This window comes from Pseudonaja textilis, chromosome 3 (genome assembly GCF_049901715.1).
Source record: "Pseudonaja textilis isolate UNSWEBS1 chromosome 3, rPseTex1.2, whole genome shotgun sequence".
NCBI classification, from domain to species: domain Eukaryota; kingdom Metazoa; phylum Chordata; class Lepidosauria; order Squamata; family Elapidae; genus Pseudonaja; species Pseudonaja textilis.
The window spans coordinates 87,850,606-87,864,722 of NC_141992.1; the positions used below are offsets into that span (position 1 = coordinate 87,850,606).

The following is a 14,117-nucleotide window of genomic DNA, read 5'->3' on the forward strand; positions in this document are numbered from 1 at the left end:
TTTTTAAGTTTGAAAAAGAGTACCTTAAGCCTTGCAAATGCTTCATATCCATTCTCTTTCTTAAAATCTCTCCCTTTCCCCACCAAAGTGCAAAAAAACTGGGCCAAAAGCTGTGCCCCATCCCCACTTTGGTGACATCATCACATATAAATAATTAGCTCCCAGGCAGAAAAAAATTGGGAGCATCCTTAAGTGAGCTTCAGCTGGCATCAATTTTCATGTAGATTCATATTGAAATAAATAATTCTTTACACTGGTGATTCTTTATAAGGCCTTAAATATTAAAATCAACTCCTTGATTGTTGCTGTGAAAACAATTTGTCACCAGTGCAACCTTTCACATGGTGATTTACCATGTGATGTGAATGTTCTACACTGATTAGCTGCTTAATGGGCATCTGGAAATCCCTTTATTCTCAATTCCACTATCTTATGAAGCTACTCAGTATTTCAGTAAGAGATGTAACTCATAGTTATGATGATTTGCTATTAAGCAATATTTTAATGTTTTTCACTATTACTTTGATTAAAGTTACTATAGTACTGGATCTCATAGCAATTCTCTCAGACTAAAAATGTTCCATAGATCACTCTTGATAGTAATGCACAACATGGTTTTGCAGTTAAACAAGAAGTTTAAAAATATTTAAACCCGGGATTCCCAATCTTTTGCTCAAGGTTCCATTCTTCTTCTGAGGTCGGTAAAATAAGGACCCAAATTGTTAGGGGCAATATGCTGACTCTGTAAAGAGAGCGGTAAAGAGAGGACTGTAAAGCATTGTGAAGCAGTATAATAAGTCTAAGTACTATTGCTATTAACATTTTGTGAGTGCATCAAACAAAATGGTTGCTGTTAAGAAGCGAGACTTATCCATTCATGCAGTGACAAATGTTAGTTATAAATCATTAAGTTATCAAACTCAAAGCCAGAAAATTGCTCCCTGACACTTTCTGGCTCTTAATACACGCCCTATTAACTCATTCATGTCAGAGGTGGTATTCAGCAAGTTCTGATCAGTTCTGGAGAACCGGTAACAGAAATTTTGAGTAGTTCAGAGAATCAGCAAATACAACCTCTGACTGGAGGTTTTACACTATCCTTCTGCTGCCATGCCCACCAAGCCATGCCCACAGAACCAGTAGTAAAAAATAATTGAATTCCATCACTGATTCATGTATATATATATTCTGAATAAGATGGCTGTAAGCAAAAAAAAATTCTGTAAACAAAAACTGGGATGCAGCCATTTGTATTTTCTAACATGATCTTGGAAGTGAATCCCAAAAATGACGCTTTGTGAAGCCACATGCCAGCTTCCATTATAATATTGTCCAAATCTATCTTGAAGGTTATGAAAAAAAAAGTAGAATGGATCAAAACACTTAGGAGAGGGGAAGAGAGACTGAGAATACTTCTACGTATTTCAGGAAACAACCCTACATAGGTTGGAAAAGCAGTGAATGTTATGGCTCCACAATCAAAATGCTCAGTGTGCTGTGTTAGATAAATTTGAGCCAATATGTCTTGCTGAAATACCTAACATGAGATGAGAATGTACAGTTATTCATTTTTGGCTTTCTCTCAGTTGCAGATAAGGTGGGATGAGCAAAAAGTAGCTTATTATCTATTGCTGGACAGCCAGACTCCACCTAATATACGTTAATTCCTAGATGCGAGGATTTTTGTGGACAACTCTTCATTTGTGAATATTGTTATTAGATTGCTAGTACATAGTGCTGTTTACTGACTTAATATACATGTTAAGCCAAGAATTTTTTTCTAGTGTTCTGTTTTTTAAAGATGAAACAAAGTTCTTGTAAAGCTTTCTTATTTGAGCTTCTGAGCCTTCCATGACAAGATGATCCACTAAGGCAATCTGAAGGAACTATGTACACACAGTGCAGCTACACATTTACTGTAAGCTTTCTTTAAAGCATATTAAGGGATGTGGGGGGGGGAGAGAGTGGAAAAATTGAGATAGAGGAAGAGCAAGCATAAACTACATAAGAGTGAATTCAAATTATTTGGGGGTTGGAGGTTTATGGGAGTGCATTGTGGCCTTAACAATCTAGAGGTTTAACAAGCCTACACTTGTTCTTGTGATCATGGCTTTTGAGATTTCAGGGATATGACTGGAGAGTCCTCCTTTGAAACTTCACAGTTGATTGTGTGAAAATGATTTGGGCATTGTTAACCCTAGCAAAACCAATTCCTGAAGAGAAGGACAAAAGGAAGGGAATACCACTCTTGGCTACTTCAACAATTCAGAAATCATACTAATTTCAGCAAATTGGATGTGGTGAAGGAGCAAAAGAAGTTGAATGTCTGGTATTCTTCTGTGAATACAGTCAGATTCAACCAACAGTATCTATAAAAATGATCATAAATGTTAGTATTCCCTTCCTTTTCTTTTTATCCATCTGTTTGGAAGTTCATAAACCTCTAGGCACCATCTTCCCATTTTCTCTAAGGGAACAGGCATCCGATGCCTACTATCAACCCATTACAAATTATCAGAATCATTTTCTAGGCAAAATAAACAACATATTAGCTATAGTCAATGTTTCTATCAATATATCTTTTCCCAGGTGGTTTGACAAGACTTCAGAACACCAAAGGAATCCTGTCAGCCCCATCTTTAGTGGTCCTCTTGTTTGTCCAGCTTTTTTTCTTCTGCCTTTGTTCATTTTTTTCCTCCTTTATCTGTATTTCTTGCAGCTGCCTGTGTTTAATTCCACACTTTGTCTATCTGTACCTTTGTTCACACCTTCCCTTTCGCAAAGTCTATCCTTCCTTAAAGGCGCCGTGAAATTATGCAAAGCTTTTCCCTCAGGTCTCCCCTCCATATTTCTCTCCTGCAGACAAGCTCTCACACTCCTAATGAGGTTAGCTGCTGAAACTCAGCAGCTGCCTTCAGTCATCTCAGATAAGCTCATAATGAGAAGCTCTGACTCCTTGGAACATCAGTTTTCTATTTTTTTTGTGCGTGGGAGAGAGAGAGAGGGAAGGGGGAAGAGAGAGAGGGAGAGGGAGAGAGAGAGAATGGTGTGAATGAAGAGCATAAAGTTTCTGTTAGGGAAGAATTCACTCATGAGTACCAAAGGTTCTTGGTAAACATCATCAGAGTAAGACTTCACACAAGGGAATTTGCAAGAGAGAATAGAAGCAAAGGCAAAAAGCATTTTATTTAACAAATGGGTTGGGTCAACCCTTGTTGCAGTGGTGAAATACTACCGGTTTGGCCCAGTTCACCCGAACCGGTAGTAAAAACAAACAAACGATCAGCTGAGAGGAGAAGAAGAAAAAAGTGCAGGATCGGCCTTCCCACCTGCTCCTGCGCTTTTCTGTTCTTTCTCCTCTCAACTGATTGGCACAGCAGAGCTTCAGGTCGTGTTTGGAAAGCTGTGTGTACCTTTGTTGCACGCATGTATGCGGAAAGTGTGCAATTCCTGAACCGGTAGGGAAATTGATAGAATCCCACCACTGCCTTGTTATGTTCCTATCCTCTCCCCTCACACCCACAATATTTGCTGTAGGGAGGAGAGGAAAAGCCTGCGACGTTTTGCTGAATGAAGATGCTCTTTGTTCAAAGATTACTGTCTTAGGGTAAACCTGAAATAAGCCTAGTTAATTATGTTAACTACCTAGCTGTGCTAAACACTTTTGCATAACTAATATAGTAACACATAGTAACTGTGTTTCAGCTTACTGGATATAGAAGATTAAAAAAAAAAAACACTTAGGGAATAAGTCCCATTCTCATCACCAGACTTAAAAGTCAGGGCTAAAATAATGTCAGCATAAATAAATGTCAGTCAGTTAATAGTTTAGTATTGGGAATGACAATGTTATTACTGATTTGGTAGAAATTCTCTCTACTATCTGCCTATAAGCAACAAGTTATATCAGGCCAGAAAGTTTATTTGACATATTCTGCAGCCTCCACACCAGCCAGTTTCCAAACTGATGGGGAATGCCTGCATTTATAGTCCCATCATATCTCAAGAACACTATCTTGGATAATTTGGCAAAAGTTTTCTAAGATTACAGGGAGGGACCTTCTACAAAATTGTCTACCGGGATATTTTTCAAAGAAAACATTTTATCTTTAGCTCCATTCTCTCTAGCAAGGTTAATTCTGGGGTGTATCCAGATGTTTTTATGTTTATCTATTGGGAGTAGGTGGGAGTTAGTCATCAAATTAAAAGGGTTTGTTTTTTTTATTGGGATGGTGATACAGACAAGAGAAATCAAACGTCGTTCCACAGTTATCTGACGTGATGCTGTTTTGGGAGAATCAAACTTATGGGTACTGTTCATAGGTTGTTATTGTTTTTAAGTCAAACCATAGTATAAAATATGCTTCCTAATGACTTGGCCTGGTCACTTGGTAGATTCATTTGGAAGTTTCTTTTACAAGTTTAATAATTATGTATGAGAGTATTTAAATAGGCCTGATGTGTACATTCACATTAAGAGCACCCAGCTATAAATCAGGATAAACAGAGCAGGGATAGTCTGTATATATAGAAATGACATCCCTCCAGAAACATTTTACCCCATGTGGTTCATTGGCCAGCTAGGCATGTCATTGGACTCAGGGATATGTTGTACTCCTATATGTGTTACCCTATCATTCTATTAAGAGGATAAAATTGGTGCTTCTACTGTTTCATTGGGTTCTTTTGATAAAGGGCTCTTTCCATTTTAAACAAAGGGTTTAAAAATGGACTTTATCCACACAAGCTTATTCTTTTAAAAATGTTAAGATTCTAAAGTGATTGAGCCCAGGATAAATTTTGATGAGTCAAATTATTGTCTATCTAGAAAAGCATTGCCTGCTAACTCTAACTAAAAGACAAATTGCAATTTACACTCTTCCTTCATTTGTTTATAATGCACATACCTAATAATTCAGAATAAGCTAATTTGATTTATCTGGCCTTTGATTGGCTGTTCTCCATTTCATGTTTTAATTGTCTGTATCAAGAAATTTCTTATTTTTTCACTATATTTGGTAAATATAATGAACATATATGGAGAAGAATGTTCATAATTCCTTGCTATTTTCTCTGAAGTCCAAAAGAATTGAAAGTTCCCAGATGGCCTTTCCCAATTCATATAATACTTCTAGTAATTTATCTTTTTGGACAAAATAGCAAGAAAATGTCAACATACAGGTGGCTTCCTTAAGCCATTGTGGCATTTTGTAGATAAGTCACAGCTAGCTAGCAATTGAGGCAGGAAAACCCATATTTTGGGGGGGAAGCCATTTAGATCCATCAGATACCCAGAATAAGCCTTTTCTGATCCACCATCCGAACAGAAGTTTAAAGTAGCAGCCAATCTAAATCTAATCAGTGAATGATATGCCTAAAACAATAGAGTTACATGTAACTTTTTTAGATCATAAGTTTCACCAGAATAGAAACATTATGAGAGTTGTTGTATGCATCTAGCCAAATACCACCCAAGTATATGGATTAATCGACCTGGATATGGCCTGATCCAGTGCATGTATCTGAAGAAAATCACCTGGGACTGAATAAATACAAACATTGGCAATCTAATTGGTAAGCAACCCAGTTGGGTTGGCGCCTACCCTGTTGCTTTTCTGAAAGGACCCAAAAATATGGTTTTGTCAGTGGGTCTGGGAATCGCAAATAGAGATAGAGCCAATCAAGTGTTTGATTTGATTGCTTTATTGCTCCCATGGAGGTGAGGTGGGGATTTTAATGGAGGTGTTATACATTAGATTTTAAAATGCTGTAAGCTGCTTGGAGTCACCTGTGTGTGAGTTGCGTGCCTATATAAATTTGTTTAATAAATAAATAAAATAAATAAAAATAATGAGCAGATGCCAAAATCACTAAGTCATGAAGGTAGAGATACATGCAATTCACACTTGACCATATGATAAAGAAAAAAAATTACCATGTGAATTGGCAGGAAAAAAGTTGTAAGTTCATTACCATAATTACCAGGTTTTCAGTTTGTGATGACACATGAATCTTTGCCTCATAGAAGCTCCTGCTGAAGGAAATTTCACAAGCACGCATTTGGCAACGACATACACTGTTTAATTTGGCATGCCCACTTCCTCCAAAGAGGCCTGGGAGGTCAACAGCTGCACACCTGCATAAAGAAATTCATTCTTTCTTTCTTTCTTTCTTTCTTTCTTTCTTTCTTTCTTTCTTTCTTTCTTTCTTTCTTTCTTTCTTTCTTTCTTTCTTTCTTTCTTTCTTTCTTTCTTTCTTTCTTTCTTCCCAGGCTCAACCTATAGCCTGTACTTCTGCTTATATTTTATTAAACTCTGTTTCCTTGTGTGGTCTTATCCTAAGCTGCTCTTTCCAAATGCCTGAAGTCATTACTGTTTCTTTGCATCAAGCCTCCAAATGAAGAAGGATCATCCTTCAGTGTGCTGAATTTCAAACATTTGCCAATAAAGGTGGTTAGTTTTGTGTGTTACACATTTGTACGCCAAGCACGCTCATTATTACACTTTGCAAAATATAGTCATTTCCCTTTTTTAAAAAAAGGGGGGTTGCATTTCATTTTTATTACAGGATTAAAGTTCTGATAAAGCACATCTTGCAATATTTGCTTTTCTTTTCTCCTGGAAACAGAGTTCTGGGTTTTTGTTTTTGCTTTTTTGCTTTTTGATTGTGCTTTTGATCAGGGGTGTAATTCTACTGGTTCAGACTGGTATGGGTGAACCGGATGTCAAATTTGCATCTGGTTCACCAAACCTGTATTTGAACTGATCGGCTGCCCCCTCCCACCCACCCTGCCTCTCCCGGGAGCCTCCACGCAGCCCATTTTCAATGCAAATAAGTGGAGGGTCCACATGGAAGCTCTGGGAGGGGGAAAACAGGCCTTCCAGACGTCCGGAGGGCCTCCAGAGCCCAAAGAGGCCATTTTTGCCCTTGCAGAGGTGCAAGGGAAGCCTCTGTTCCTTTGGGAAGGCGAAAAACGCCCCCCCCCGGAAGTTCCAGTAGGCCACGCCCACCATGGCCATGTCACCCAGCAACTGGGCAGTGAGCCAGTTGCTGGGATTTTTGAATCCTACTCCTGCTTTTGAGCATGTTGGATGGGCTGTGGGTAGATTTTTTTCCACTCTCTTTGTAAGTGTATACGGGAATAACTGTGGGGGACAGGGCAAAGGGAATGGTCAGATAAGAGACAGCATAACCCATAGCTGCATAGTGGGCAGATGTTAGAATTGAAATAAGTAGCTTTGCATGGGAAGCAGACTTATTTTGGCTATCCTGTGTGTTGTAAGTCAAAACAAAATGAAGTTACGTAATAAATTTAGAAATTAGACACTAGAAGAAACAAAAGAATCATTTAAACAATGAAAACCTGATCTTAATGTCAGTTAATATTGGTACTTACAAAATGACGCAAAACATAATATCAGAAATATTAAAAGAGATTTTTGAAGAATAGTGGCAGAAATTATTAACTACAATATCAGTACTGTCAGTTATGATGTCTGCTTCTATGAGTAAACTATGTCTAAAAGATGTTAATGAAATAATGATAGATGTAGAACAAATTTTTCCTAATAAAATAGAAAAAAAATATTTGAAGTGGAATTACAAGTGAGATGCCAAGAGAATGATTTGGAAAAGGACACTTTAGTGGGTATGCAAAAGAAATTGGCCAAAGGTTTAAAAATTAAAAAAGAGATGCAAACGATAAACCAAGTCAGTGAGCTGGAAAATGTTTTCTTACTGGGCCTACAAAAAAGGCTTGTTAAAATTTTGAAGAAACCTGTGCAATAGGATTTGATTTTTGTTAAATTTTTCTGTATCCCATGACAATATCTGACTGAGTTAAAGATTAAACCAGGGGTGGGATTCTACCAGTTCATACTTATTTGCTAGAACCGGTTGTTAACATTCTAAGCAGTTTGGAGAACTGGTTGTTAGAAGAAATTACTGTCCTAATCCTGTAAGGAAGGCAGGAAGGAAACATTCTGGTGTTGCTTACAGAAACTGCCTCTCTGTTAATCCTCATTACATTCTTGGCAGGACTAGACTTCCTGTTTCAGGAATGTCTCTGGAGTTTTTTTCCCCTCCTTTGCTGGTACTTTGCTTGTGTGGAGTGACCATTCAAAGTTACAATGGCACTGAAAAAAGTGACTTATGACCATTTTTCACACTTACGACTGTTGTAGCATCCCCACAGTCACGAGAGGCCATGCAAGGAGATGCGTGCCTTGATGTGACTGATATTGAGTTGGCCACACTCAGCCAATAATATGACCACCAAGCCATGTCCACCACCTAAGCCACGCCCACAGAACCAATTGTTAAAAAATTTGAATCCCACCCCTGGATTAAACCTGTTAGAAATAAAAGTAAGGAATATAAAGTTGGTTTACTTTACCAAGGTTAAAATAAGACATTTCTTTTTGCAATGTTCTGGAAACCCTTGATGGACTTTTTGCAGATACCAGAAAACTTGGAAAACTTGATGTTTATGGATGTATTTATAAGCAGGTGATGAGACATAAAATGAAGAAATATCTGTAACCTTACATAGGTTGAAGAATTACTAAATTTGTTTATACCTGTTGTGATAAAGGCTGGAAGAAATTTCTTTATATATTTCTTTTTCTTTATTGTATTCTTTTCTTTTTCTTTCATTTCTTTTCCTGCACATTTTTGTTCCCCATTCTTTTCTCTGACTGTAACTTTAGTGTGTATTAGATTTTACTATTGTAATTAAAATTGTTAATAAAAATGGGAAGGAGGCTGAGAATGTGGGGGTCTGTTTGCACGCTGGATTCATTTCAGCAGTAACATCAGTTTGGATATCTGTGAATGGATATTATAAAAAACACCTGAACTAGAAGCATTATTAGTTTCATCAATAATCAGGTTTATAGCTTTTTCATCCTTCTATATTTACTTCAGTGACTATTTAAAGATGACAATACATTAGAAGTATTTTAGCACAACCTGGTGGGCAAGTAATGAAGTGCAATAGAAATCTTTTCTTTCATAATTGGACAGAGAAGTTGGGCTGCTCAGCTTCCCCCCCCCCGCCCCCAACCTAATAAAGGGTTGTTTGAAGTCCACTTAGTATACATAGTTTTCCCAGGTAGATGACTCTACATTTAAGATAGCATGCACACACGCAAATTAAAACAACAGCAAGAATAACAAAAGAGTAATAAAAAGAACCGCATTAAATGGGAAGGACAAAGAACAAAGAAGGTAACTGGACAGCAAAAGTGTTAAGAAAGAGAATATTCCTGGTTATGCAATGCAAAAATAATATAGTTATCTGGCAGGAACGTCTTCCAAGCAATAGCCAGTGTTCTAATCTTCCAGCTAATTTTACAGATATTCTCAGGACCAGAGCCATTTGCAAGTACACTGATGTTTGTCAAAGTTGTTGTCTTTAAGAAGAGTAGACTGCAACTTGCTGGGCTAGAGAATTCTAGGAATTCAAATCCAATCATCTTAAAGTTGCCAAGATTGAAAAACACTATTCTTCCTAGTAGTTTCCCCCCCCCCCCCCAATTATCTTCACTGTGAGTAATCTTTAACCAACCCATGGAGATGGTCATGTACACTCATCTGCCACTCTTTAAAGCAGCTGTATTTTTCCTCTGAGTCATGTAGCTGTCCTCCACAGCTCTTTTGATCCAGAGAAAAGTTGCATTTATTTTAAAGAGTTGCCAGCAGGTGCTATACAGTTTCTCTGTTTCTCTGCATTGAGAGCAAAGTTTGCCCTCAATACATGAAGCCTCACGTAGCCCTATTATTTCCTGGCTCTCCCCTTTGTTGTTACTCCATTGTGCAAATTGCATACTTTTTTGTTTCAAATTCCTCTGAAACTCTCATTTAGAAGCTTCCTTACAGATAGTCCTTGACTTGCCCATCATGGTCATAAGTCATGACAATTGTAGAACAGGTCACCTTTGTGACCAGTGCAATTTTATGACTTATTTATTTCAATGATCATTGACTTGACTGTCATAAGAGAATCAATGGTTCACTATTGACTGGTTGCTAAAAACCGGAAGTAGATTTGATTTTAGACAAAAATGTTTTAAAATGTGGTCGTGTGATTCTGCAGTGCTGCAAATGGTCATAAATGTGGATTGACTGTAAAGTACAAATATAGATCATGGGAGGGGAGCAGCAATCAGAACTTCAGAGCCAGGTTATAGGTAGTAGTTGTAGTTGATAATTGATAATCATTTAAAAACATAAACATGAATTTATGTTTATGCATTTATAATGCATTGCATGTTCAGCCTTTCACATTGCTTGAAGTTTTTATCACCATTTTACTTTCATTTTTATAACAATATCCTATACATTATTTTTATTTTAAAATAGGAACGGTCCAAAAATATAATATCTGAAACGGTTTTCCATATAAAATTTAATGCAAAGTGCCGTCTTTCCAAAGGAATAAACTATAAAGAATAAAATAGAGCATCTTGTAAATAAAACTTCTGTTCAAGCCATAGAAACAGATTACAAAACAAAACATCTATATTAACATGTCTAAAAAAAGATAGCCGAATTAAGTTTATGCAGCTTTCGGCATTCATAACTTTAGATTTGTTGGTGATTCAAATGAATTTCTGTACGTATAGTGACATCTTGAGGCTAACTTTAGATTTGCAATTCAAAAACTTACTAGAAAGTTGTGCTTTGGCAAAATATTACAGTTGAGAAAAGGATATTGATCATACCTTCACTAGCTGAGCTCAACTCAAAGAATTTTTAAAAACTTTTTAAGGTTCTTTGCTTAGTTTGTGTGACCAAGTTTATACTAACCCAGATCACAAACTTTATTTTAAATCTCTCTTGTTTTGTTAACGTTTGTCCAAGTTGTCTCAGTTCATTATTACCATATAAACCTACAAGACTACAACCTGTTCATTTCATTTTAATATCCTATGACTCCTATGAACATTCTGCTTTCTTTCTCCATATTTAAATTGGAATCACTTTGTGATTGCTAAGGCCAATGGACCAAGACTAATTGACCTATAAAATTAACATATAATCTCTGTCGATTTTGACCACGGGTGAAAAGGTTAGGTCCCCATTTCAAGACATTTATCAATAACTCTAATGCAATATCAGAAATTCATTTTAAAATTCAAATCATTTTAGAAGTATGGGTCTAGTAGTTCTCACAAGATGGTGACTACAAGCTTATATTTGAAGCCTCATCTCTTTTTTTTTTACATACTCTGGGCATTTGGAATCAGTTGTGTTTTCTTTTTGGATACCAACCTGAATATTTTCACAGACAAACCTGTATATAAACTGTGTATGAATGACTTTCCTCTTTCCTCTTCAAAACAACAACAACAAGGAAGAGAAGAGCAATTATTTTCTTTTGGAACTATGGGAAAGATCTTTGTTTAAAAAAATGCTGTACTTTCAAAAACATTAAACAGTGCAAATCACACCTAAGTGATTAAAATCTCCATATCTCCATACAAACACACATACAACATTCACAGTCTTCTTATATTTATCCAAAAGTTCCTCATTCTTCCATGTTGTTCCTTGGAGGAAAATAATCATGAGTTTTACAAGATGTGTTCTGCATGGGGATGGCCATTTCTCATATTCTGCTTTCAATTTTCTTTTGTGGGAAGATTCTCTGTCGCGCAGACAGAGGATTGATTCAAATTCTAAGCCATGTCACTCAAAACTGGATTTGTAGGTCCATTAATAGAACTCTCTGCTTCCCTGGATGTATCCTTGGCTTTGAAATCATTGCATATTTCAGCATCATTTCCATTTTCTTGACTCATAAGTTGGAAATCGGATTCCAAAGAGTTACTCTCTTCTTCCTTCTTGACTTCATTCTGGATGTTAGTGATTTGTTCGTGGCATTGAGCATTTTGCAGCTTTCCATTCTGGGCAGGATACAGGCTTGCAATAGTATCGTAAAGAAACTGATAATCTTCCTAAATGGCATTTAAAAAGAGAGAGTTAGCATATGTGCAAATCCATCATGTATTTTCTTCCCCTGAGTAGTTTTATTTAATGATATGATAATGCTCCAAAGCCAGAGAGAAAGACACAATATGCTACCTAGATTTAATTAGCAATAGCAATAGCACTTAGACTTATATACTGCTTTATAGTTCTTTACAGCCTTCTCTGAGCAGTTTACAGAGTCAGCATATTGCCCTCAATAATTTGGGTCCTCATTTTACCCACCTCGGAAGGATGGAAGGCTGAGTCAAGCTTGAGCCTGGTAGGATTTGAACTGCCAAATTGTAGGCAGCTGGCTACAGAAGTAGCTTGCAGTATATTAATTAATTAGTTAATATATTTCAGTGTTCATAAAGTTCTGCTACTCCCACACTTGGTTTTCATGAATACAGGAAGCCTTTACAAAGGATTCTTAAATAGAAGATATGGGTAACCACTGGCAAGGTTTCCTAAACTATAGTTTGTCACTTGTCCATCACTTTCCACCCTTCCCTGCTATAGCACAGAGATATAGTAGAGAGTCCCACAACAGGGACAGGAAAGTTTTCCCTGCCTTAAATATACACAGAATGGAAGCCATATGCACTCAGTAGTTATTTCTTCGATTCAACATAGTATGCGTCTCCTACTTTATCATTAGCAAATATGTTCAATATTCAAGAATTAAATGACCACCCAAAATAAATCAAAAGGCAAATACACCAGCAAAGCAATCATTGTATGGATTCTGAACATTTGCCTACTGAATGATAATCACAATGGAAGTATTTCTATAGAAATTTCTATAGAACAGATAGACTTTAAAAAAGAAAATAAAAGAAATTAATTACTAATATAATTTACTTACAAAAGAGGAAACCATTTCTGTTCTGGCTCTACGAAGAGCTTTCACCACTTGGAAAACATCAATTACCCCTTCAGTCTCAGCACATTCCAAGAGATTTAGCAAAGCACAAAATACTCCCGTTTGTTTAGAACCATCACTATAAATATATAATATAATATAATATAAAAATATAAGATAACAGCAGCAGTAAAATGAAAAGACTGACAAAGCTTAACATAGAACAGGTAGGCCTCAACTATGACACGATTGAGCCCAAAATTGATTTTGCTAAGTGAGAAATTTGTTAAGTGAGTTTTGCCACATTTTACAATCTTTCTTGCCACAGTTGTTAAGTCAAATTAGTAACATGGTTTTTTAAATGAATCTGGTTTCCCCACTGACTTTGCTTATCAGAAGGTGGCTAAAGGTGATCACATGACACCAGGACATTGCAACTGTCAATGTGAGTGACTGGTCAAGCATCCAAATATAAATCACAGGACCAGGGGTGGGATTCAAATTTTTAACAACTGGTTCTGTGGGTGTGGCTTAGGTGGTGGGTGTGGCTTAGTGGTCATGTTATTGGCTGGGTGTGGCCAACTCAGCAACACTCACATTGAGGCACGCATCTCCTCGCAGGGCCTCTCGTGACCGTGGGGATGCTGCAACAGTCATAAGTGTGAAAAATGGTCATAAGTCACTTTTTTCAGTGCCATTGTAACTTTGAATGGTCACTCCACACAAGCAAAGTTCCAGCAAAGGAGGGGAACAAACTCCAGAGAAGTTCCTAAGTCAGGAAGTCTAGTCCTTCCAAGAATGTAATAAGGGTTAACGGAGAGGCAGTAAGCAACACCAGAATGTTTCCTTCCTGCCTTCCTTACAGGATTAGGCCAGTAATTTCTTCCAACAACCAGTTCTCAAAACTGCTTAGAATGTTAACAACTGGTTCTAGTGAATAGGTGCGAACTGGTAGAATCCCACCCCTGCACATGACCATGGGGATGCTGCAAAAGTCATAAGTATGAAACATGGTCATAAGTCACTATTTTCAGTGTCGTTGTAACTTTGAGTGGTCACTAAGTGAACTTGTACATTGAGGAATACCTCTACAACATATGTACAACTACTAAAGAAGAAATGAGAAAGAAATGCTAAATCCTAAATTAACTGGAGGGATCACCAGAAGTTCTTAAAACGTGGTCGAAAAATAAACAACTTACTTAAAACAAATGTTACCACCATTTTTGAAATAAGTGAAGAAACAAAAAGAACATTCAAATGAATTAGCAGTTCAAAGAAT

General features: G+C 37.0%; 1 protein-coding gene and 1 long non-coding RNA gene across 4 annotated transcripts in view; one reads left to right on the forward strand and one right to left on the reverse strand.

The window, feature by feature from the left end:
• LOC113436178 (uncharacterized) overlaps nt 1-14,117 on the forward strand; it is a 301,149-nt gene that overhangs the window by 129,544 nt on the left and 157,488 nt on the right. The window lies entirely within an intron of this gene.
• Nucleotides 10,394-14,117, reverse strand: part of PTPRC (protein tyrosine phosphatase receptor type C) — an 89,896-nt gene continuing 86,172 nt past the window's right edge. For all 3 annotated transcript variants that reach the window (XM_087930304.1, XM_087930303.1, XM_026700455.2), the window contains 2 exons: nt 12,839-12,974; nt 10,394-11,960 (listed from right to left, as the gene is read on the reverse strand). In XM_087930304.1, coding sequence (XP_087786430.1) covers nt 11,682-11,960; nt 12,839-12,974 — 415 coding nt within the window. In that variant the 3' untranslated portion in view covers nt 10,394-11,681. The remainder of the gene's footprint in view (nt 11,961-12,838; nt 12,975-14,117) is intronic.